This window comes from Platichthys flesus, chromosome 16, assembly GCF_949316205.1.
Source record: "Platichthys flesus chromosome 16, fPlaFle2.1, whole genome shotgun sequence".
Classification (NCBI taxonomy): domain Eukaryota; kingdom Metazoa; phylum Chordata; class Actinopteri; order Pleuronectiformes; family Pleuronectidae; genus Platichthys; species Platichthys flesus.
In genome coordinates this window covers 11,541,673-11,566,625 of record NC_084960.1, presented here as the reverse complement: position 1 = coordinate 11,566,625, position 24,953 = coordinate 11,541,673, and the positions used below count along the sequence as shown (strand labels likewise).

General features: G+C 42.7%; 1 protein-coding gene across 2 annotated transcripts; it reads left to right on the top strand.

Moving 5' to 3' along the window:
* Window positions 1-9,784: 9,784 nt before the first annotated feature.
* mrtfbb (myocardin related transcription factor Bb) lies at window positions 9,785-24,890 on the top strand. 2 transcript variants are annotated; one of them, XM_062408001.1, is made up of 14 exons: window positions 9,785-10,028; window positions 13,145-13,210; window positions 16,933-16,988; window positions 17,083-17,158; window positions 17,388-17,549; window positions 18,465-18,646; window positions 18,890-19,036; window positions 19,916-20,163; window positions 20,514-20,646; window positions 20,742-21,638; window positions 22,452-22,562; window positions 22,729-22,860; window positions 22,946-23,006; window positions 23,106-24,890. In XM_062408001.1, the coding sequence occupies exons 1-14, from the start codon at window positions 9,944-9,946 to the stop codon at window positions 23,573-23,575; spliced, it is 2,826 nt and encodes a 941-aa protein (XP_062263985.1). In that variant the 5' UTR covers window positions 9,785-9,943; the 3' UTR covers window positions 23,576-24,890. The 2 variants fall into 2 exon arrangements, with proteins under 2 accessions (XP_062263985.1, XP_062263984.1); XM_062408000.1 differs by having other exon boundaries at window positions 9,816-10,028; window positions 19,919-20,163.
* The last annotated feature ends 63 nt before the right edge of the window (window positions 24,891-24,953 follow it).

Below are 24,953 nucleotides of genomic sequence, written 5' to 3'. Positions count from 1 at the left end.
TTGTTCTCATTATTTAGGTAAATCATTAAATATATCTGTGACATATATTTGTCAAAAGTTGGCGCTGAGGACTTGAGGAGATGCAAAAGAGCAGTTGTTCCAAATTCATGAAATTGTTATTATGACATTAAATACAATATCCATTCTCTTGAGAGATATAGTAAAATAAAACCGCTGCCATTAGATGATGTTGTACAAGAAAGGCCTATGCTCCTGGAGGCCGTCACCATTAGGTGAAATAATGTGCATTACTCTGTTATATGTTGGCCTTTCTAAACTATGTACCTGTAGATAAGAAAAACCTGAGCATGTTGGACCACATCACACACAAAAAGGAACACAAACTCTCAGTGCCCCCATCCGGAGAGAGTCTCAGAGGAATGTGGAACAGCTTGTAGTGCTGCACATAATTAGATAAGAGCTGGACACACTCAGGCTCATATTGTGCCTAAAGACATGTTCTGCTTTTATCTAATTATGTCCAGCGATACAAGGTGTTCCAAAGCTTGAGCTTTTTTAATAATTCAAAATGTACAAACGTGAACAAATATCTTGCATTTGCCAGGTCTTTTGTTTTTGCCTGTTGAGTGCAACCTAAGTGTAAAGAGCAATACCGAGAGATTGGTCATTATTATTTAGATTTTTGAAATCCAGGGTAAAGGGTAGTTCCACAGGAGTGGTAATAACTCGCCGGCCTCTCAGATGCCTTTTAATAACACTTTGTTTTTGAAGCCAGAAACTACAAGCAGTGGGTATAAAAAGCACAGAGGACCCAAACATAGCTGTCACAAGCTGGGAAAGAACTTTGCGGGAGTTTCTGGGGGGCCCCAAGGCAGAGGGGTAGCATTCAGAGAGACTAAGTGTTGCTACAGATTTGTAGTAAATCCAATCTGGGGTCTGTTGGCTCTCCCACAGCAGACATAATTCTAACCAATCAGAGACTCAAACCTGGCAAGATTATCTAATTTCATCATGTGTCTTACAAAATGATATAAATTTTTTCAGCCACAATTGAGATGAACTCTACTCTCCCAGGAACCCTTGGCCTTTGCAGCCCATGATGCATGTGCCATGTGGGTGTGGGATCTGCAGTTTACCGCTTCAGGCCTGAGTAAATACTGCAGCCATTCCAGGCATTGCTGTGAATGGTGGAGGAAGGAAATGTCTGTAATCAGGGTAACTTCACTGTTTCCCATAGCTGCGTCAGGAAGTAAATCAGTCGCAGGGAGATGACAGTAGTTGAATAGAGGGAGTGTATCTGACGGACACAAAAAGTAAGGAGGTCCTAGTTAGGTTAAATTGCTCATCACCATTATTTCCTAATTTTTAGTGCCACATCTCTTCTAGGACAAAATGTTTTTGAGGGAAGACCAGTGAGCCACAAGGGATTATTTTAATTTGACCTTGTGTCATCTTGAGTGTAAAGTTTTCATTATACATTGTTTATCTGAGAGCAACGTTGCAAACTTTATATCGCTGGAATTTATTGAGCAGTTAATGTTTCCCTTGTGGTCTTAGTCGCACAGCCTGCAGCTCTGACTGTCCGTCTCCTTTGGGGTTGAGGCCATGGTTACACTGTTGTTACTACTTGTTATTGTAGTGAACAAATGTTATTCCTGATCTTTTTCTGTGGACACAAAAATAATATGCATACCACTAGCCTATGTTGGTGGAGGGTTCGGAAAGAAACTCTTCAAAGTTGAGATTTAGGAAACACAGGGTATCCACACACTTGAATATTGCTCCTAAAATGAAGATTTAGCCATGACTCCAATGTGTCCTATCCGCACGTCCACTCCACTTCCACTCACTTTCCACCCAGGCATGGAAAAGTTGCACGGTGCCAAATGTTGGCTCATGGCCTCTGCGTTAAGTCTGGTGCATTAACAGCAATTTGGAGTAATGGCTTTTTTTACACTTCACAAGCGCCATAACTCTCCCTCTTCTGATGACATCATCACATCAGTGTGTGAGCGTGTGCCACATGCTAAAATCCAGGTTTCTGTTAATGTCATTTCAGTTCAAAGCACATACATCTAATGCAACGAGAAGACTGTATATGAAGTAAGACGTTTTTCCTCTGAGTCAGCAGAGCTGCAGACCTGTGATTGTATTACATAAAGTAAAATACGGCTGAGCAGTCGTCTAAGCAGTCCTGGTTCACTCCTGCTTGTCTAATGCAGAAATCTACTTTAGCTACTTAAGATAGCTTGATTAGTCAAGAATTAAAAAAAAGTAAAGTTTAACTAACAAGAAACTTGCTCTCAAGAACTAATCTAAGCCATCGTGTTTGGTCAGCTCCAACCAGATGTGGACAGATCACAACAACACAGACAATCCATTCTGCACATTATAACACAAGATCATTCATGAAGCCAGTGGTGATTTTTGATTATTCATTTTTACGCCTTTAGCATCTGTTCTTTTTTTCCATCTTTCAGCGCCGCCGTCCACACGACACTGAGAACCCACTGACTGCACTGCATTCACTCACAACAACACGGTGAGTTACAGCATGCCAGTGAGCAAACAAGAGGTTATTTCTGTCTGTGCTCGGCCCGTAACTGCCCCCCTGCCAAGCACACTGCTGGCTGGGTCTAACCAGGACAAGAGAGGGTGGTGGCGGAGGCGGCTCGTGCTGTGTGGAACAGCCACTGGAGGGTTAATTAGACTTATGGGAAAGTTCTGGTTGTTGAAATCAGGGAATGTTAGACGAGGAAGTGGGAACGAGTGGCCCGGCTCGTTGCTGGAGTAACATTTTGTTTTCTCACATGATGTAAAGATGTTGGGGATACCCTGATACCCCAGACACACAGACATGGAACAGATAACAAATCTCCCCCCCCCCCCCCCCCCCCCCCCAAATCCAGCTGCTTGTTCCACATATACACTGAGCTATTTTTAGAAGTGGAGCCTGCCTCTGCTTTATAGTGCTGAGTTGATTTTAATGGCGAGGTTTTAGCAGCGCCTTTATCAAGACATTATTTTGTCCTGGTCTTTATAGCTATGTACACAGGGCTCATTGAAAACTTTTTATGTGATATTATCAGCTCATGTCATAACAACTATTATTGCTCTGGCTGCCTCTGTACAGTGGGATTGTACAAGTTAACTTTATCTATGAATGAATGTATTTATTGTCACAGATTATAAAGATGATTGTTGGAAAAAATGCTAAAGATTATTTAGCAGATATAATGTTATTAGCCGATTGACTGCGAATAAAGGGGAAATTATTCACCCGTTGTTTACTGTGGTTAATTCACAGGTAGATAAATGTATGTGATAACTCTGTCTATATAAGAGATGTGTTTAGGACTCACATGTTATTAAATGATCTGTCTAAGTTGAAAGGTGAATTTAGAGAGTAATCATTTGAGATAAATGGAAAATTATGATTTAGCTTCTTAAATGATGCTGCAGCATGACTCAGTTGTTCCAGATGTATTCCATCATTAAATTTCAGTCATATTTATGGTCATTAGTCCAGTCACTTATGTGGTATTTTGATGTCGTGGAAAAACATTTTCTGCAAACCTCAGGTTTACTTAGTATTGACTGATTAATCTCAGTGAAACAATCGGTCAGACAGACATTATCTCTTATTATTAGGAAAACCGTGGGAAAGAACGTAAGTCTTTGTTAATGTGAATGCTGTGCAAATGACATGTGATTTTTTTTTTTTGTGCGGTGGCCTGATGCACATGCTCCAGCGTCGTTACAGTTTGCCTGCGGGCGACTGTGAATATGTGTGTTCAGTATAAGTGTGTGCAATTAGTTGTTTTTGGTGACGATGTTAATGTGGCCAGAGCTGCCGCAGGTCTGACTTTATTTTCTCCCTCTCGGGGCAGCTGCATGCAGCACAGCTTCAAAGAAAACTGGAGGCCTACAGGGATTTTCCTCTGGCTTTCCCACCATCTGCAGAACCCTTCATGGGATGTGATGGTGGCGGGTGTTTGTGGAGACTCCCGTGTGAAAATGAATATCCAGTTTTAGTGCAACTTCTCTCAGCACATACACGATCTCTCAACACTCATATTTATCACGTGAATTATACTTGGTGTGTTTGTATGCTTTGAAAGGCTGTTGTTACTTAAGCACACAGAACATTTTGGCTCCCATCATCAAAACGCATTTTTAGTTTATTGTTAATTAATGTCATTGCTGCCTTACTTACTTTTTACAACTATAATATATAACAGTAGGGCTTGAAATGTCAGAGCTTTGAAACCCTGTGATCATTCTTCCACAATCAAACATGATTAGACTAACAGATTCATAGTTTGATCAAACTCAACACCTGTCTTTGGCGCATAGCAGCGCATGCACAAGAATGTGCCGGCTAAACTCAACTCGATCTTGCTCAGTTTGACGTCTTGGCTCGGAGGGATCCAGGAATGAGAGCTGTGTGTGTGTTTGTTATGGAAGAAGCTGTGCACCATCCATACCTGCACCTAGATTGCTGTAAATGAGCCTCTTATCCAGACCTTCCCTGGGATTCTTTCTGGAACCACCCCAGTGAAAATCCACAAGGAATTTGACATAGTCTGGGTTTTATAGGAAATACCTATGTGAGCTGAAATAGATGACTCCCTCATCATGGAGCACCTGAAGTTGATTACAGTGCGCCCATCAGCAGGCACCATCAGCAACGGCCAGAGTTACTCACAAAGCCTTTAAGTGGTGGTTTGAAATCGGATTATGGTCTTTAAAGATTGTTTTCGCCTGCAGTGTTTTTGTTTCTTATGTGATCGGGGGCTAAACTCAACGGGTTTGTCACAAAATGTAGTTTGACCTTGATGCTTTGCAGCACCATGAGTGAAAGTAAGCTGAGGGCGACTTGGTCAATTTAAGTCTGTGTGTTGGTTTGAAGCCCCACATGGGACGAGATGTTAATGAGAGCTTTGATGATCAAAGAAACTTTATCTGGGAGAAAAAAAGAAAGTGAGGATTTTGGCAAGAGTCTAATGAGATTGTCGGGATCTCAGTGAGTGGGTGGCAGCACAGCAGCATAAACCAACAACCTCTGAAGTCACTTGTTAATATGACTGAAGGAAACACTGTGGACTGATGTATATTATTGGGCTTTTGTTTGCAGCATGAACAGTTCTATTCATCCTTCACTACACAAAGGAAATACTTCTGATCAAGTCTTTCCCAGTGATGCATCATGACATAACAATAAGTACAGGATGTGAGGTTACAGGAGGGTATAAATGCATTGTCTATATTGCTCTATAGTAATATTTGCATCATAGCTCTGGAATATTATAGGTTCAGTCAGTGTGTAGAAATAAGTGACATCTAGTTCCATGTTGGAGCTGAATGCAACAAACGTGTACATCAAGGTAAAGGTTGATGGAGTGATACCCAAGCCTTGTACTGTGCAATGACAATAAAATTGAATCTAATCTAATCTAAACTATAAGAAAGAGCTGGAATCAAGTGGGCAACCTTTACTGTAAAAGCTGCATTCACCCATTCGCACACACATTCATACAGCACTTCTATCTGCAATGCTTTTCCTACCTCACACATTCGTGCACACAGCCGGCTCAGCCATCAGGGGTTCAGTGTCTTGCCAAAGGACACTTTGGAATGCAGACCATAGGAGCTGAGGATCAAACCACCAACCTTCTAGTTAGTAGACAACCTTCTCTACATCTTGGCTACTGCTTTTTAAAACTTAAATGCTTGCAAAAAAATATTTTTAATAATTTGCGGTTTCTGTTTCCTAAGTTGGAGGATTTGCTACTTCTCCTTGTCATACAGTATGACATTGTTGGGATCCGAACAAAATATGAATAAGTGGTTTTCTGGGAAGCTTTGATCAGCATTTCTTTTTCAAAATTATTTTGGCTTAATAGCCCAATAGCAGGTTAAACATTTAAACTAATAATAAACTATAAAAATGAAGGTAATTATTATTAAAGCATGCATATATATATTACTTCTTCACATTATAAATGGAACAAATAACATCATGGCCAGAAGTGACAATGTTTTGACCACATGAAATGTAGAGTATCCAGAAGAGTAAAGAGTTATAATTATTTTTACATTTGGCCTATTTGGACAATCTAGCTCAAAACTATAAATTCCTAAACTTCATTTAGTAATGGGTTTCTGTAGGAAAGGGTTTGTTTTTTTGTTTTCTTTGCTTTTTTCTTTACAGTGGTTGGAAGGAAAAAGATAAAAAAGAAAACTAAACAGCACTAGCTGCTGTGTGTCAAAGAGGAAATGCTGCGGTCTTGGTTGCGTAATGATCTAGAGCAATAAAGAAAATAGCTGCAGTTAGGCTACAGTGAAATAAACGGGAAAACCAGCCTTGAATCCGAATCAGTATGTAACAGCCTTGTTGGTGTGTAGTATAACTTATATGATACGTGAAGCAGTGGGAAGGAGAATATTGAGCTGCTGGCATCGTTTCCCAGCTCAGATTCAAGGCTCATGTTACAAATTGCCATTACCGACAACACTGCGCTGTACACCAACATCTCAGCCCCCTTTCCTCATTCTTACGCCCGGGGCACACTGAACATCAACGGAAGTGCTTGGTTTTCATTTCCGCGCCCTTGTTAACAGATTAGACCTGGCACTCCGGCTGCTGCTGCTGCTGATGCTGATGCTGCTGCTGCGGCCCTGCTCAGCCGCGACTACCAGACATTTATTCAAATTTTACCTTCTCCTATTTGAAGGAGCCAATGCCAAAACCTCCTCCTGGTTAAACATCGTTCAATAAGGGTAATGTTCTAGATGAGAATGGCGTGGGGAACCGGCAGCTCTTACTTACAGAAAGTAATCTGGGGTTTTCTGGTTTCTTCTGAAATTGCTCATCCCCCTGTCAATAAACACAGGCTTATACACAAGAAGGAGGAGTTTGGTGAGACAAACTTTACGTTTACTCTTTGCGATCAAGGCCACTGAGGGAAAACTCTATTTGCCTGTGAAATGAATCAGATCAACATTTTCTTGGAAGCCAAAAGATAATGACTTTCCTTAGAAGGGTCGATTTGTTTTGTGTTTACAATAAAGTTGTTTTCCATCAATGCATCGCTGAATCACTTGTACTTTGCAGTGCCTTAAAAGAAAGAAATATGATTATATCTATCACTAAATATCTTTGTTGGGGGGCTGGCATTGTCAGTGGTTGTAAAGAGGTGCAGTGGTTGGGTCTGTCACAGTAAGAAAGTTGTTAGTTTAAATCCCAGTTCGGTCTTTCTGTGTGGAGTTTGCATTCTCCAAAAATTCATATGTATCAATTTGAATAAGACATTTTCAAAGAGAAAATATGGTTTCATTTAATGTGAATGGGGTGCCAAATAAAATGCCTCCAGATATTCAGATTTATGCACATGCATAATTATAAGTGATAAACACATTATATAATTTAATATCTTGTTTCGGTGTGTGAATGCTTGTGTGTCACACTTTGAAGATGTATGCAGTAGCTCCATAATAGTTACATAATAAGGTCTTGAACTGGATGTCAAGTTAATGTATATGTAGGTGCACAGGAGGATGATACAAATTCTTAGTATTTTTAATACTTTAGTTATGTGATTATTAGTCATAATTCAAGGCTAAACTGGAATCTGAGCCTATTCGATGTATCTTGCTCATCAAAATTTAAATGAAACATATAGCAACTAGATTTTGACACACTATCACAATATTACATATGTCTTTCTTCTATCTTTGGTAATCCAGTGGCAGTGATGATAAAAATGCACATGCCTAGAATGGGATTTCTTTGATACTGACAGTCACCAGTTACCTGTTGGTTCACGTGTCTTCATCTTAAACCTCTGTGTTTGTTTGTTATAAGTAAGTTATGAATATTATCTGCACAAAAACTAAAAGGCAAATACCTACATCTGTTTTTTTTCTGTCTAGATCTAAAATACAGAACAGCAATGAACTTAATTTCCTCGTACATGCACCAAATTCAATTTTTCTTCAACAAGAACCTGTGCTGTGATCAAAACACTCCTTCTTGCCTGCAGCTGCAAACTCACATGTTTTCACTCTATTCTAAATGAGTGATTATAAATATGTCATGGTGAAAACAAATAGCCAGTGGTAAGCAGATGGATGTAATAATGAGAGTGATAATCATCAGCTAAAACGACTTTTGATAACAGTCGATGCAGTGAAAATGTTGCCGTGATAAAAACATGAACTCTAAACTGTAGCTCAGTGATGATTTGAATAAAGTGCAGATAGTTTATGTGAATGGAAAACATCTTGAATCAATAGAAGCTACCTTGCGGTGTAAGACAAGAGATCAGACTTTTAAATTGTTGCAGACGAGGAGAAACAGCATTGTTCTGGAATGGGAATTCGAGAGACCACAGCAGAAGGATGCAGGAGAGACGTTTGGACTATGGGACAAAACAGGTGTGTGAGGTATTCATGAAATTTCTGTTTGATTTCTTTGACCAGCGCACTCATGAAACATGAACTCAGAAGGAATTCTGTGAATTATGGACGGATGACACGACGAAAGATGTTTTTCCCACATTCCGACGTCTCTGACCGTATTTTTTATGCTCTTGTTCACCATTATTGCGTCCCAGCGGTGAGCCGTCACAACATATTGCGCCTGACTGTACTAGTCCCATTTGCTTCGCCGGCTGCATGTTTCCCATTGTCCGATTCTGTTTGACTTGCATATTTCTTGATCCCAGCAGTGAAATCTTAATCATCCAAAACACAGCGGTGCAGTCCTCCCCAGTTTGTGTTGTCCTATTCAGGCACATCACGGGGAACAGCCAGGAGGACTGTGTCTCCACAGTTTCACCTTCACATCAGATCCGTAGCGGGAAAAGATGCCAGAGCTCTAAGCGTTGACATATTTGTAACACAAACTTCCTGGACCCTCTGAGACACATCAGCACAATTAGTTTCGTTCCCTGTTATCTCATTTCCTGTTTGTGCATTTTGAGCCACCAATGCCATGTTACACCATTGTAAGCCACAAGGTTTTGGGGATAATCCCCTCTATGACTAGATCTGAATCAATGGTGTTGTTATGGAAAGCAGCAATGGAAACTAGAATGTCAGCACATACCTCTGCTAAGGCCCCAACTGTCCCCTTGTATTCAACCAAGCTGTCTGCTAAATGTTTCTGATCATTCCTTGGGGAAACCGTGACAATGTTGAAAATCTCTATGTTGTAATGTAAAAGAGAGTGAAGATCTGGAACCATACCAAACTTGTATGAGTTCCACCCTGACACATACGACATCCTAACGGAAATCTGTTGTTGTATTTTTGTAATCTCTTGCTTACAAACAAACAAAAACACAACTAACAAATAGACGAAAAGACAGTGGTGAAAACATAACATCCTTGGTTGGGGTAACAATAATAACTACAAACCTATCCTCAAAAAAAAAATTTAAGAGATAAGCCTCCATGTCCCTGAGGACCCAGTGTGTTTGCTCCTGTCATTGTTATTTAGTGCTACAAAAATTTTATTGAGAACCCCCCCCTAACTCATGCTGTTTCTCATGGAGACGTGCCCACTAAAAATCCCCTCAGCTTGTTTTTTATCGATGTATTGGATTTTTGGGCCCCTGCTGAGTGAATTTGATTATTATGAGATATTCACAAAATAAGCAAAAGTTCCCCAGGGTTTCTTCTTGTAGTATGATGAGTCCTCTGCGAGCAGAACAAAGTGACCTAGCGAGGGTTAACATGAGCAGCGCTGTGTTCCCTCCTCCTGACGTTGACTGAGCACTCACGCACACTCACACACACACACACACACAGACACACAGACACACACACAGACACACACACACGCTTTCTCCTCAGAGGCCAGCACAGAGCCAGAGAGGAGGGACTGCGTGCAGCTCTGCGAGCCAGCTGTCGGTCGCTCAGAGCTGCGTCTTCTCTCTCCCGGACTCTCCCCCGTCTCCACTGGCCTCATCACTCCATGGGACTCCAGACCTGGCTGCCAAGCAAACCAGCACTGTCCTCCATGGCCTGCCTTGATGTGGAGACCCCCTCCATCTGCAGGGGTAAATTCAAATCAGGTGCTCTGCCTGTCTTCTCCGTCTCCTATCTGCATGCCTTTCATTGTTTGATTTTTATAGAAGTTTTTATTGTGCTCTTGTTTGTCTTTACTGATGCCGGCAGCAGTGGCAGGGGGGGGGGGGGGGGGGGGTTGACGTAGTCCCGCCAAAACAGGAAATGACAGGGCAACAGTGAAGCTCATCACATTGAGTCATGGCAAGCATCATTTATACGGGACAGAGTGGAGCTCTGATGGATAATCAATCAAACCTGTTCTATAAAAACAGTCACGAGTCAGAGATATGACATTGTTTTATCATGCATATGTTGTAACTGGCACTCAACGGTGTTATGTTTTCCGACATACATGTAATATTAACCATAAATTTACTGTTGTAATGTAAGATGCCTCATTCAAATGATGTGAAAAACACAGATATACAGGTTATTTCAATATTTGTAATCTTTAAGCAGCAGCAGCTTAGACCAGGCCCAGAGTAAAGTGGATTTTCTTTTTATTAAAACACAATATAACTGCGTATCAGTCTTTAAAAAAACTGTCACTGGGGTTTAGGCTCTATAAAGTCACCTTATTGTAACACGTGTGAGGTCACATTTGATGATTCGCCAACCACCGAAGTCAGTGACTGGATCATGACTTCACGATACAAGTGTTTTTTTAATCCTGCAAAAGAGATAATGCGTATCGATTTTTCTAGGATGCAAAACACTCAAATGATAAAAAATAAAACCTGCAAGAAAAAAGCTACATGTTAATTCATCTCTGAAAGAATCATAATCCAGGAATTGTATATATAACAATGTTTTTAAATCTAATTAAACAAGTAATTATTTACAAGTTAACTAAAAATAGCAATTTCTCTCCCAAACTAAGACTCTAATCCAGTTATAAATAGTTACAGCTCTGTTAAAACAGCCACATCTTCCCTTCCTTTCGTTCTCAGTCATTATGTAACAATCACTTAATTGATAGTGCTCAAACCTTGCTGATAAATGCCCTGCGTTTTTGGATCTCAGGATAAAAGGAGTAATAGTATATTTTATACTTGCTGGTAAACTGACCCCTGTTTTTACTTTACGTTTTAATAAAAGTTTCTGTCAGCTTTGGCAGGCTGCTATGTTTATATACCCTTTGAGTAAGCAAAAGATGACTGGCTATACTATCTGAATCAGCCGCTCCACACTCAAATGACATAAAACTGGACCTTGTTTAAAGTCTTTGGTATTTATAACAACAAAGTCAACATAACCTAGTGTCAGTCTGCTGCTTGGCTAGATTCAACTGTCACTGGCCGGAGAGCATCTGTAGCCACATTGTTTCCTAAAAGGAGAAAAAGTCAAAGAAAATGGAAAAGGTCTGATGGGAGACCTCCAGGGCTGATTTACTGAGAACAACATGGGTCTGAGATTAGAGATTACATCAGTAGACAAGGATTTGAGCCGAGCCCTCGCTCTGTGTTTCTCTACAACCTCTGTTTACGCTCTGCTGGTGAGCTGGAGAGCGGAGCCAGTTTACATCACAGCGAGGTTAGCCAGGGTTCAGGTCCAGCGCAAGATGACAGAAAGTGAGGAGGACCCCAGGCGTAAGGTGCACCCCCATACTGACGCTTAAATTAATCTCTGCATTCTCCTGTGGCACCGGGAGGCAGCTTTCGATGGTATTGATATGTGGTAATATGCACTCATAAATTGTCTTGCCTGTAGCCTTCTCTCCGAGTCGCATCAGATATAAATATTGAGACAAACCGATGGCAATTTTTTACAATCTCCAGGTATGATCTGTCTCCAGCTGATCATAACCCCTCTGGCTCGTAATAGGAAAACACAGCAGGCGGGGTGGGGGGGCAGGGACGCTGTGTTCTCTGCCCTGGATTTGATGCTGTTGCTGCTGTGAGAATGGAGTCAGCCTCCCACCCTTTTGCCTCGGCTCTTGTCACTCCGCGTTCCCCCTGCCCGCCAGCGTGAGCCCATGACCGTCCCCTCAGCCCTGCATATGACTGGAGATCCCACCCCCTTCACTACCCCCAAATTTCATGGTTCCCAGGCCTTGTTCTCACAGCTGCCCAGTTTATTTTTGCTAGAGTGAGTCACAGAGGCCTGCTCAGACGCAGTGCCTTTCCCAGGAGAGTTGAGCAGGTCTATTTAGTGTGTGTGTGTGTGTGTGTGTGTGTGTGTGTGTGTGTGTGTGTGTGTGTGTGTGTGTGAGTGTGAGAGAGAGAGATATTCTGTGGGAGTGGGAGTAGCTGCTCCCCCCTGAGCCACTGAGTGGATGTAGCTGAGCTGACTTCACGTCACTATACAGTGGTGACGTGAAGGGCCTCATGCACCTCACCCGCCGCCGCCTCATTCGTCACCATCGCCCATCACCTTTCTCTTCAAACTGTTTCTTATGCACGGAGCCGTGTTACTCTGCTGAAGTAACATGTCCACGCTCGCTTGTTTATAAATGTTTAAACTGGGATCTTACGACAGTTTATATTGATGGGGAAACAAAGCTGAGGAAGTGTACTGGATGTCAGGCCTAACTCCAAGACTCAACAATTTCTGCTGTAAGATAGACACATCTTTGATGTTCAGCAATAACATCATGGATCACTGCTTATCCATCTAAAGCAAGATTACATAAAAAAAAAAAAAAAACGTTATTAAATGGAAACAACTCACTTGATTCTTGTGGCGTCACAACCGTCTGCAGCTTTGCTCGTTATCGTGACTACAGCTCCAGCTTTAATCCTTCTTTTATCTGTGTATGTTCTGCAGTGTACTTTGTTTGATTCCTAAATGCATTTGCATCTTACACAGAGATATTGACTTGCTCTGGGAAAGCTCTCAGCCAATCACATTTGGGTCTGCAGTGTTGTAAAATGTGCTGTAAATTTAACTGGCCCAGTTAAAACCATACAGGAAGGGAATAGGATGTCTGTGGTGGTGAACAGGCCTCTCTGTTCGGCCTTTTGGGGGTAGAGAAATAATAAGCGCTTTGTGTTATCTGAAGTCTGGCAGGTTTCACAGTTTAAAGCCAGAGGTGCTTGTGTGTTGATGCAGCCGCTCTGAATGGTATAAGTGGAACTCTGACCTCCGTGTCTCTGCGCCCTCACAGTCCTCCAGCTCTGTCTGCAGCAGAGGAGAACTCGGGAGCAGCTTGTGGATCAAGGCATCATGCCACGTGAGTCTTCACATCACACATAAACAAAACTCTTACCTTACACTCTGAAAATGAGGTTCCTGGACTGACAGCCACAAAGAGAGTCCACAGTGTCTTTCTTCCCCATAATGCCCTTCTACTTTTCTTACATACAATATTTCGTTGCTGTTATTTGAATTATAAGTTCATACCTAAGGTAGACGGGGATGAGTTATGCCGCATGTTCAATGTTTTGAGTTACATATTGTGGTATATCTGTTTTGCATTAACATTGTTTAGCCTGTGTGCAGTCGTACTGCAACCCAAGGAGGTCATGTCCTCAATAAGGTCCATGTGGACAAGGTGGCAAAACATGGGATGGGTGAGGGATCCATATGAGTGGATGTACTTTATTAGACATTAGTAAGAACTTGCTTTTATATATACTTAAAGTAGTAAAAGTACTTGGCCTAATGAAAAAAGGTGAAGTATATTATTTTGGCAAACATGAACATGGCGACTCCATGATCAGGGAATGTCAGTTCAGGCAACTTCCCATGAGAAATTCCTCCATTCTGGACACACTTTGACATCACTTCCTCCGTGTGTTACCCTGGTTGCGTAAACACATCAGATACCTGTTGCTGCTATCGGGAAATATAACTCTACTGTAGGCCGGGCTTATGTTCGCTAAAACAACATAATTCTAGCTTGCTTCAAGCATTTTTGATGTTTTAACAATTTGAATCGTAAATTATTACAAAGTTTAGACCTGCAGTCATTGCATGGCTATCAAGTCACAGTTTCTTCAGTTTCTTTTAAGCGCTCCAGCGAGGCGCATTGACTGATGGGTATTTTTTCTTGTCAATTTCCGGCAAACTGATGGACTATTGTTCACTTCCTCCCTGCACAGTTCCCTTTGAACTGAGCATGATTGCTGCCTACAGTCTGGAATTTCGCTTAAGATGGCTGAGTACCCTGTGCAGTCCACTTTGCGTTGCATTACTGGGCGATCGCAACACACCCTTCGTTCTTGTGGAAGGAGGCGGGGTCTAATATAACCTGCTTGATCTGATTGGGTCAGCAATTATTGATTACTTTTAAACATATCAAATACAATGTGAATAAGTAATGCAATAATTTGTCTAAAATGTAGGGGAGTAGCGAGTGTAGGTATTTGCTGATATATGCCGGAGTAAAAGTGAAAAGTACTAGTAGTAATAAATCTATTTAAGTAAAGTACAGTAACTAAGTATATTTACTTGTTTCATCCCACCACTGGAAATATACATACTACGTTTTCTAAATTTCACTCTTTCTACCTTAGGACATGAACATCAAACTGACTTGTTTAGACAAACATTTGAATTCATCCTACTCATTCTCATTAAGTGGGTGGTTTATTCTACTCTTACTAATAGTTGGATCATTGTCCTCATGTAAACATAGCCAATGATGAAAATGACTCAAAGATTAATCACAGATAAGCCATCAAGCAGCACAGCAGTGCTGAACCAGAAGGGACAAGCTCCCATATTAATACCATTCATCTTTTGATGTGACAAAGTGGAGTAGACTCAGTCCCTCCTTTCCCTGGCTGGGCATTGTGTTTGAGAGAACACCTGATAATAGAGAAGGCGACTCTGCGACAGAATTGTGCTGATTGCTGGGAAGGCAGAAAGAGAAAAAGATGTGTCCTGCTCATTCTTGAAAAGTCTCGGTCAGGTTTTCTGCTCCTCTCTGGCGCCTCACGGCCAAATGAGTCAGTGACTGAGTCTTCTTTACTGGAGGTCAGTCTGTGGCCTGGTCAAGCATGAACCCGCACACAAACCTTCCCAGGCCATTCTCCGCTGAAGCTACTCTGCTACTCCCACACTTAAACGCTCATGGTAGGTATGTGCTGAGATTTGGGTGACGAGCAGGAATGTTTTTCTTTGCTCCTCTGACACACTCCTCAGAGCCCCCCCTCTGGCCAAAATGTCCTTAAAGCTAACAGTGCTCATCATAGAGGAGGTGACGAGTCCGTGAGCCAGACCTGGTCTAAAGCATCATGAGTTTATTCTGGGGGATCAAAGAGTGACTCGCTGCATGGAGCAATCTCCTCTCTGCTTGAATCAGTAAAGCTGACACTTCCTGTTGGACTCCCATGAGCTTCTGTTTATTATCAATGTCACACTCATGCAGAACAAAGACAAAACACATGAAAATAATGATAGAAAAAAGAGATTGCACTGCAGCCGAGTTGAGGTGGAAAGTGAAGTAAAAGAATGTCATATTGCCAAATATCGCAATTCACAATTTTGCCTCAAGGGTCTTAACAATCTGCACAATATTACGACACATGCTGTCCTTAAACCTCTGAATCAGACAAAGAAAAACTCCCCAAAAAACACATACACAAGAAAGAAAGAAGGACATCTCTAGGAGAGCAAGGGAGGAGGGATCACTCCCCCAGAACCTACAGATAAGCAATAGATGTGGTGTTTACAGAATACGGCAACAAAGAAGATTTAAACTGTGGACGGTCAGGACGATTACATTATAGGTTGTAACATGAATGAAGAATATGATCTGGGAGGACATCAAGCAACTTCCACATGCCACCAACAGATTAGACCTGAGCCACGCGACCACCGTGAAGATCTGTAAAAGAGGACAGACTAAGCAAACATACAAAAGGGAACAAAAACAAGCATGTCATTAACACGTTGAGTAGAGAGAAACAAACACTCGGCGGGAGAGACAGCCTCCTGGAGGATGAAGATCCAGATCCAAAACATCTGGCACGAGGCACCGACAGCCAGGAGAGGGAAAGAAGGGTCTCAGGGTGGCATATGTTCCAGCACGAGGGGAAATAGAGAGAACAGGGAGGAGTGGTTGAAGAGATATAAGCATACAACCTGGGCAGTCAAGTGCTTGAGGGAAAAGATGAAGCGGTTATCAGAAAGTTTACAGTGATCTCATTCTGAACCATCCTGAGCAATTTCAAGACTTGAATGAGTATCAGTAGTACAACCGTGGTAATTAAATCCATGACTCACTCGCAGTATAATTTGGCCTGGAGTTAAAATATAAACAGAGAAAATATAGAAAAGCAGAGGGCCAAGAAGAGAGCCATGGGCTCCTCCATATTGCCTGTCAGTAAATATTGATGTAGTATTAATTCACAAAACACTGTGTCTTTCAGATAAGTACTTGAACACTTAAACCAGGTGAGAGCCCGGCCAGAGACACCAAATTGGTTTCCACACGTGGAAGTGATCTATAGTATTAAAAGCTGCACTGAGATTAAGCAAGAAAGGTACAGAGGAGGAATCTAAACCATAGTAAGCAGAAGTGATGAGCCTTTAAAGTAGATTGACAGTTTAGCCACAGCAGTTTTCAAGCCAGTGGGGATGAAGCCAGGAAAATAAAGTAATAGATTAAGATTATATAGGATTGTAGGGCCAAGAACTGGCTAGAGAACTTTGAAAAGATAAGCTGTTAAAGGGCTAGGTTGGAAGTTTGTAGGTTTTAAAAGCAAAAAATCCTAGTCAATGATACACATTAGAAATGCAGAATAAAAGTTCATGATGCAAAGTTTTTTTTTTAATATAAATCAACTCCTCATTTATTTTGTTTCAAGTCAATTTATCCTGTTATTATATTATTTTTAATTATTTACCTGTTTATTTATATAGTTGTTTATTTAATTTAAAATGGAAGGAGGTTTTCTTGTGTTAAGCGAGAACAGTTACGAATGCTCTTTTGTCCCCTTGTCACAGCTCTGAAAACACCTGCAGCCTTTCATGAGCAGATTCGCAGCCTGGAGAGAGCTAAGGTGAGATGTTTCATCAGCACTGCAGCTGAACATTACTTTGTTATCCTCCATTTTTATTTAATTTTTTTCGATAACATTTTCATTTTCTTAACAGACAGGGAACTTCCTGAAGCACAAGCTCTGCAGCAGACCTCAGCGATCTGAGCTGGTCCGTATGCACATCCTGCAAGGTAGTCTTCCTCCTGTGTGTTCTCACTAGTTAGTCGCTTCTAGATAAGAGAGACATGATGTGGTTATTAATCTGCCTCAATTTACTGCCTACTTTGTTTTACAAAGTTCTAAGCAGATAAATGGCCTTGTGAGTTCTGGCTGTAGCTGCTGTGAGTCACTGATGAAACGGTTAAGAGGCCAACGGACGCTGGCCAGATCACAGCTAATGATTCTCTGTATCTTTATCAGAGTCGCAGGCGGAGGCCTCCCTGCAAGCCACACAGATGCAGCTGAAGAGGGCCAGACTGACTGATGATCTCAATGAGAAGATCTCCCAGCGACCTGGACCCATGGAGCTGGTGGAGAAGAACATCCTGCCTGTGGAACCTGCTTCTGAAGAGGTCAACAATGGTAAATGTTATATATCTTCCACATTAGAAGACATGAACCATTAAAATATTTTATTTTAGCCACTTGGGTAACATCAGAACAGCAGGTACTTAAGCCATTGTTGTTCTTTCACTAGAACATTTCCAAGATAAAATGTCAGCCAATATATATTGAAAAAAGACCTTCAATGATTCCTAGGATGTCACTTTTTAAAAACCTTAAGACAAAGAAAAGTCAATGAGGCTTAAACACAAAAAATTTATTCTCAACAACTATAAAGACAAAGAAAACGCAAAAACAACCAAATATTTACATCTTGAATTAAGAAAATAAACATTTATAACTCATTGATATACAAGTTTCATTTGCTGATACCGTTATGTCTGTATTGAATATGTAAGCCTACAGCAATGTTTGTGTGTTTGTTATAGTCACTGACTAATGTGCAACTTATCCACTTTGGTGATATCTTAGGAGATATCATCAAAGTCAGTCGGTTTAACTTTGCAGATAAATTTGAAGATCCTCCCACATATCCTCCTGTACCATCAAAATTGGAATGTGTCAAGTAGCTCAAGACTTAACACCTGCAAATCTATTGTCTTGATTCCCATCACCTTCAGCTGTATTCTGTGTTTAATGCTAATAAGCAATGTTAGAATGCTAACATGCTGAACTAAGATGGTGAATTAGATCAACATTATACCTGATTTGTATAAGCATTGCTGCATTGCCACTGTGATCATGTTAGCATGCTGACATTAGCTCGAAGTCCCGCCTCCGCTGCCCTTATACTGTTGTTACTCCTGTTGCAATGTAAGAATGAAATTCACTGCAAAATGAAGTAAGACAAATGCTTTTTTCCCCCCAGTTTTTAACTCATCCTTAAAATAAATAACAAGCTGCATTTATTTATGTTTGATGTCGGCCTCACAGGTGAAAAGTCAAACTACTCTAAAGCAGCAGATGTTTACAGCTTTGATGAGGACAGCAGCGAGGCCTTATCACCGGAGCAGCCTCCAGGCCAGGAAACTCCCGTCTGCACCTCGACCTCTGTGAGGGAGTCTGCAGGGACTGAGGCCGCCTCATCCTCCTCTGAGTTAAACTCTGCCGTCCAGGTGAACCCTCAACCATTACAAATCCTTAAACAGAAACTGCTCATGTTAACAGATAAAACAACCCTTTGATGACACGCTTTCTATTATAAGTCTAAAATGTAACCTACACATATCATGCTTGTTTTTCATTTTATGAGTTTATCAACCTGTTTTTATTCCAGTTGGTTTTCTTGTCGAGCGTGGGAGGATGATTAATGACCGCTCTGTCTGTTGTTTTTTTTCCTCTGTCTCTTATTTTTTCAGCATTCCCCGCCATCTAACTCACAGCCCCCATCAGATTTACTCGAACTCGTCTGTACCAATGAGACGCAGAGCAACTTACAAACATCTGCACCTCAGCCAATCACCGCTGCTGTGTCCAGTGTCACGCCAGGGCCAGTTCTTGTAAAGGTGAGTTTGTTCTTCTAGTTTCCAGTTTGGCCAAAGACCTTTCAAAGTCTTCTTTAACTTAAGTGTAGCAGTGATTGTTCTTTTGAAAGGAAGAGTTCATTTAGTTTAAAACCAGCTGACAGGAAACTGACCTCGGCTCTCTGTCTCTGTCTCTCTGATTTATTGACTGTGTGTTTTTTTTGGTTTCCTTTGGAAATGTGATGGCCCATACGTCAGAAGACACAGCGTCTGTGTTTTATCACTCCGAAAGTCTCATCAGTTTAGGGTTGAGCTGAAATTCAGCCAAGTCGAAGTGCAGTTTGAGGAACGATGAGGTGTAAAGTAGTTGATTTTAAATATGCGCCAGCCACAGTTTGTCCTCAGTCAGGGTCTAACGATGGTTTGACCCTCTTCACTTAAGCTGTGTCAAATCTAAGCCAAAAATCAAAGGGCATGAGTGAAGCAATAACTTGTGTGTCTATCATGATCCAGTGCCTCTCTGAGCACAAGGCGACCTCTCTCTCCCTTGGAATACAATAGTGGACTGAATTTGAAAAATCGCAGGGTGTGTGTGCTGGCTTAGCCCAACTTGACGTTTCAAAGTTATAACCTGCTGCTCTTATGCCAAGCCATTTTCATGTGCATCCTGTAATTGCAGGTGGTAAAACAATGAGGTTCACATTTCCACTACCCGCTTCCTCATCCGGCGTTTATCATCGGGTGTCAGAACAATGTCCCAGCTCAGTGTTGAAGCTATAAAAATCCACCATCAGTTCCAAGTCTTGAAGTTTTGGTACTGGCTATGCTGCCTCTATTCCTGGAGAAACTCAAAACGTGTCCAGGTGGTCCGCTCAGGTTTTTACATGTCCCCCTTCCCTTTTGTTGTGTTGTGCTCTGCAGCAGACTCTGCCCAAGCAGCCTGGCGATAAAAGCCGTAGCAAAAAGAGCAAAGAGCCCAAACCATGGGTGAAAAAGCTGAAGTACCATCAGTACATACCCCCGGACCAGAAGCAGGAGCTCAATGACGTACCGATGCACTCTGGCTACGCCCGCCTCCTGCAGCAGCAGCAGCAGTTCCTGCAGCTCCAGATCTTGAACCAGCAACAGCAGCAGTACAACTACCCGGCCGTCCTGCCTGCCACAGTAAAGTATGGCTTCATTCAGCCACACAGACACAGCCAGAGACAGGATTTTCCCCACCAACACTTGTCTTTGTGTATAGGCTTCATTGTTTAAGCTGCTGAAACAACCCTGACATACAAATGTAGCTTCCTTCCTAAGTTAAGCTTTTTATTACAATTTTCCACAAACTTAAACACTCACACCTGCTTTTAGAAGCCGTGAAGCTCACTGCCTCGACTGTCCGACCGCAGCTGCTGTTTGTCTCACACACTTGACATTTCCTGCCCACGGTTTTCTACACAGAAGCTGTTAATTGTGAAAAATAGATAATAGTTCAAACTCTGTACTCCCTTTCTCTCCCGTCTTATTACAACAGATCAGCAACTGAGGTACAAACCAGCTGTTCCACTGGTCTGAGTGGAAACGCTGCAGCTGCACCCGTACAGCCCCGCCACGCTCTGATGAACCGCAAGCTGGATCACTTACCCGCTAATCTGGATGAGATGAAGGTGACACTGTCTGAGCTTATGCACCTCATGCATGCTGCAGAGGAGCCCAAACAAAGATTTGAGAGATATTCTATGATAATCTCTTGTGTTTACAGGTTGCTGGGCTGAAAATGGAACTAAAACGCAGATCGCTCCCTGTTTCTGGGACTAAGATAGACCTGATAGAGAGGCTGAAGTTATATCGGGAGACCTCTACCATCCAGACCGCTGCTGCCTTGGAAGCATCAGTTGCAACAACGCCAGAAAACATCAAACTAACCCCCCCTGTGTCCCCTGTAGCCTCCAAGGTGTCCAGTCTGGGTACAGAGGACAGTAGTGTGGCAGAGAGTTCAACACATCTTTCAGATTCTCGGTCTCCAGCCTACACTGCTCCCTGCAGGAGCTCCCCGCACAGAGCTCCAAAGGAGGAGTTAGCCACAGAGACAGGGTCCTCTGGGAGGGACTCTGAAAAGGACCAACGTCTTCATGAGAAGGAGCGTCAGATTGAGGAGCTGATGAGGAAGCTGGAGCAGGAGCAGAGGCTGGTGGAGGAACTGAAGCTGCAGCTGGAGGTGGAGAAGAGGAGTCAGCAGGGAGATTCTCCACCTCAGCTCAGCCCTCTCGCTCCCATCCAGGTCAAAGAGGAGAAAAGGTCCCCCTTAAACTGCTCCGCTCCCTGTCGCTCCCCTGGTCAGCCAGTGTTGGTCAAACAGGAGGAGGCTATGGATCAGAGCCACTCAGCTCCTCCTAATCAATTCCTCATCAGCCATCAGACCAGCAAGCAGCCCGAAGCACCGCACTCTGTCCAGGCCGGAGCGCAGATTCTGCTGCCTGCGACCCCTCCTGCCTCAGCACTCACTATCCAGCTGTCAGCCAACTGCATCAAATTACACACTACTGTTAGCAGCACAGCCCCAGGCCTCATCCAGACCTCTGGACAGGTGCCACAGAAAATAGAGGCCTCAGCAGCTTTACAACCCCAATGCAGCACTCACACTCCGCCACTGACAAAGGTAAGAAAACACACGAATGCTGGTGCCTCGCTCTGCCGCCTTATTAGTCATCACTGTCAGCCGTGACCCTGTGATGGTTTACATTCCTTTAGAATATACGTACTAGGATTGTATGGGGAGACTCACTCATGAAACGTGTGACACCTGAAATCATACGTTGGGCTTTACTTTGCAGTGGAGTTGCGCATCGTAGATGGGGTGCAGTGTTTTTGATGGCGCTGCCTCATGTATCACATATCCTATGTTTTTCCCTCTAACAATCAATTACACGCTACCATCGGGTAATACATCTTTCTTGTTGCCATGATAATAACAGGCCTCGGCTGAGTGGTGAAATCTTCTACTCGCATCAATAGAAGTCCTGTGGAAACATGGGGGCGACTGGAGCCGGTTCTGAGTGACGGCCGACCGGAGCGGCCTCGCTGCCCTCTGTCGTCGCTCTGATCCGGGTCCAACATGCAGTCAGAGTTAGACACAGAAACCGCAGCTCCACACAAACTCATGAGTTAAGATGCGCAGCACAAGCGGGATTAAAAAATGTGGCAGGCCTCAGCTGAAGAGGCCCTACCAAAATTCTGTGTAACTTATTTTATATTAAAAGCAGGTGATCAAGAGCAATCCTCTTTTCCCCAATTCCCCCTGCAGATTGTTTACTTCAACATAATTAACTCCTGCAGTATGTGTGTGCGTGTGTGTGCGTACGTGTGTGTGCGTACGTGTGTCGACTTTTCCGTAGCATTCGAAGCATTCCCCTAACATTGATTGCATTAATGCATTTATTAATGTGTGCCTCCCTGCTGAATTTCACTGCAGACGTGGAGGATGGACACAGCAGCACAAAGTTCACTCAGCACATTCCCAGTGGGTGTTCATCCTACAGGAGCCGCCGTTAACCAGCCCATCGCTAATGGACCAGTGAATAAGGTAGAAGATCACCATTAAGTCTCTTGTACTTTCTTTCGTCTTTTCCCGTAAAGCACCTGAAGTGCTGAGTCTGGGTTTAATATGTGAGATGTAAACTGCATTGGAGTGGTGGTGTCTGTCGGATGTATCCTGTTTTTCATTGGACTGTTTTCTCTTCCTGTTACAGTCTCCCAGTCACTGTCAACCACCGCTGATGTTGCATCAGCCCACGTTCAAAACCCATGTGTCAAAGTGTAAAGACCCGCCGCGCTATGAGGATGCAGTGAAACAGACACGCAGCATGCTAATAGCTGTTCAGGTGGGAAAATGAAAATAACGCTGAAATAAAAGTTTATCGTAAAGTCGTCAGGTGTCATTTACTGGTTTACATTATTTGTCTGCAGGGTCCCACTGCAGCCAGCCAGCAGATGGATGATCTATTTGATGTGTTAATTGAGAGCGGTGGTGAGAAATACTGATTTATTTTTCATTTTGGTAAATTGGGATGACTTCATTTAGATTTTTGGATTTTCACTCTTTCTGTTCTGCACTTGTTCTTTTCAGAAATCTCCCCCTTCATCAAACAGGATCCTCCCAGCCTGGACAAGCCTCTCCCCGTGACAGCCAGCGTAACCACCCTACCTGTCAACATGGTTTTATCCCGCCCTCCTGCCATGGTCCAAGTGGCACAGCCGCCCACGCCACCCCTCAAACCTTCGAGTGGCTTGTCAGTGCTGATCTCTGACACCCAGCTGGACTCCCTCCTGGACTGCACACTGCCCGCCGACACTGAGCCACAAACACTGAAGCTTATGGAGGAGTTGCATTCACCCATCACCATGGAGGTGGACTTTAACGTAAACGCACCGCCCTCTGCTTTTACCTTGCACAATGCCAACATGGACAATATGGACAATATGGACTGGCTGGACCTGACCCTGTCAGCGCCAGCAGAGGGCGTCAACCCCTTGGACATGTCCACATCGGTGGGCGTCTTCTCCTCTGACTTCCTGGAGCCTCATGAACTGTGTTGATGGAAATGAGGTAGTACCAATGCACAACTGATGTGTTATCATTACAAGGCCTATTAATCATCATGTTACTCACATGTTATCCATTTACAGCATATTACTTGTAATCAAACCGTACATTTACTCATGTAATTGTGCACAGGAGGTTAACAAAAAGGGATGAGATTTGAGCGAGTGGATGCCAGAAAGAGTTTGAATCTGGAGTGGACATTTTGGGAAAAGGTAGAAGGAATAGAGTCAGATGTCTTTGAGAAGCTTTGCAGAGATGTAGGAGAGACTTTTCTAAGGCAAGCAGACAGGGGGGAAATAACTTTGTTACGGCTGAATGACACACCATCCACACACCAATGACTCATCTGAGTGTCGCATCCGTGTCTGTCCTTTGTCATCCCCTATCCCACCAGGAGGAGTGCAGTATGGGTGCAGGCCGGTGAAAACATATTCCTCTCTTCATTCTGGGTCCAGAACCTTCAAATGTCAGATTTGTACCTTGTACTCTCTGTTATCCACAGAATACGTGGTTGTGTGATAAAGATGAAATCATGCATATCTCTGTGTATGAGTTTGGCTGCGGCGAATCCATTGGTGGATTGTTTTCTAAATGTGATAAAAGACGGAAGGAATCCAAAACAAACCCTTGCTCAATAAACACGTCAGGCCATTTCAAATAAACTTGATTTTTAATAATTTAAAGAAGGCACAAGTTTGTTTCTGTGGGAGACTCGCATAACATAGAAGTGGTACTGGTGGTGGGAGCTGACAGTGGATGTAAGTTGTTGTATCAATCTTTTCTCATGTTTGTCCTCTTTGTTGTCTGATCTTCATGAATTAACATGTTACTGTACATACTGCGCTCTACTGCACTGACCGTGGTAACAGCAGAAACTACTGCTGCTATCAAAACCGATTGTAAACACACACAGACGGCAAATGTAAAGCATTTCTGCCACAAACAAGTTTTTACTATCAGCAGCTCAGACAAACTGTACTTTAATATCATAGGTCATGAGGACTGACTATGATGTCAACGAAAAACCTAAAGCAGGAGAATCCTCCCTAAATTTCACGGACATCAGTTAAATGAATCGAATGGCACACCGACTCCTGCAGGATTACAAATATTTATTATCTGCTTTGTTATGTTCAGACAACAACCTTCAGTGAAAGAACAGTACCCATGAGTGGGATCCAGTGTTCACGCTCCCTTCATACTGATCTGTGTTATAGTGACATCTGCTGGCCACATCTGGTTTTCTTTTTCAGCAGATAACCCAAAACGACATCTGTATGGAGTTAATAAACTTAAGGTTCAGAGAAACTGTTGCATGACAGTGGGACAGTGCCTTTATGTTTGTATAGCACATATTTTCCACATTGTGTA

What these genes read in the sequence shown, in the direction of transcription:
- mrtfbb (XM_062408001.1), top strand. Translation starts at nt 9,944, where the DNA reads ATGGGACTCCAGACCTGGCTGCCAAGCAAACCAGCACTGTCCTCCATG. An exon ending in CAGGGCCAGTTCTTGTAAAG is followed by an intron (nt 19,037 to 19,915) that starts GTGAGTTTGTTC and finishes TGTGCTCTGCAG; the next exon opens with CAGACTCTGCCCAAGCAGCC. An exon ending in TGTGTTAATTGAGAGCGGTG is followed by an intron (nt 23,007 to 23,105) that starts GTGAGAAATACT and finishes TGTTCTTTTCAG; the next exon opens with AAATCTCCCCCTTCATCAAA.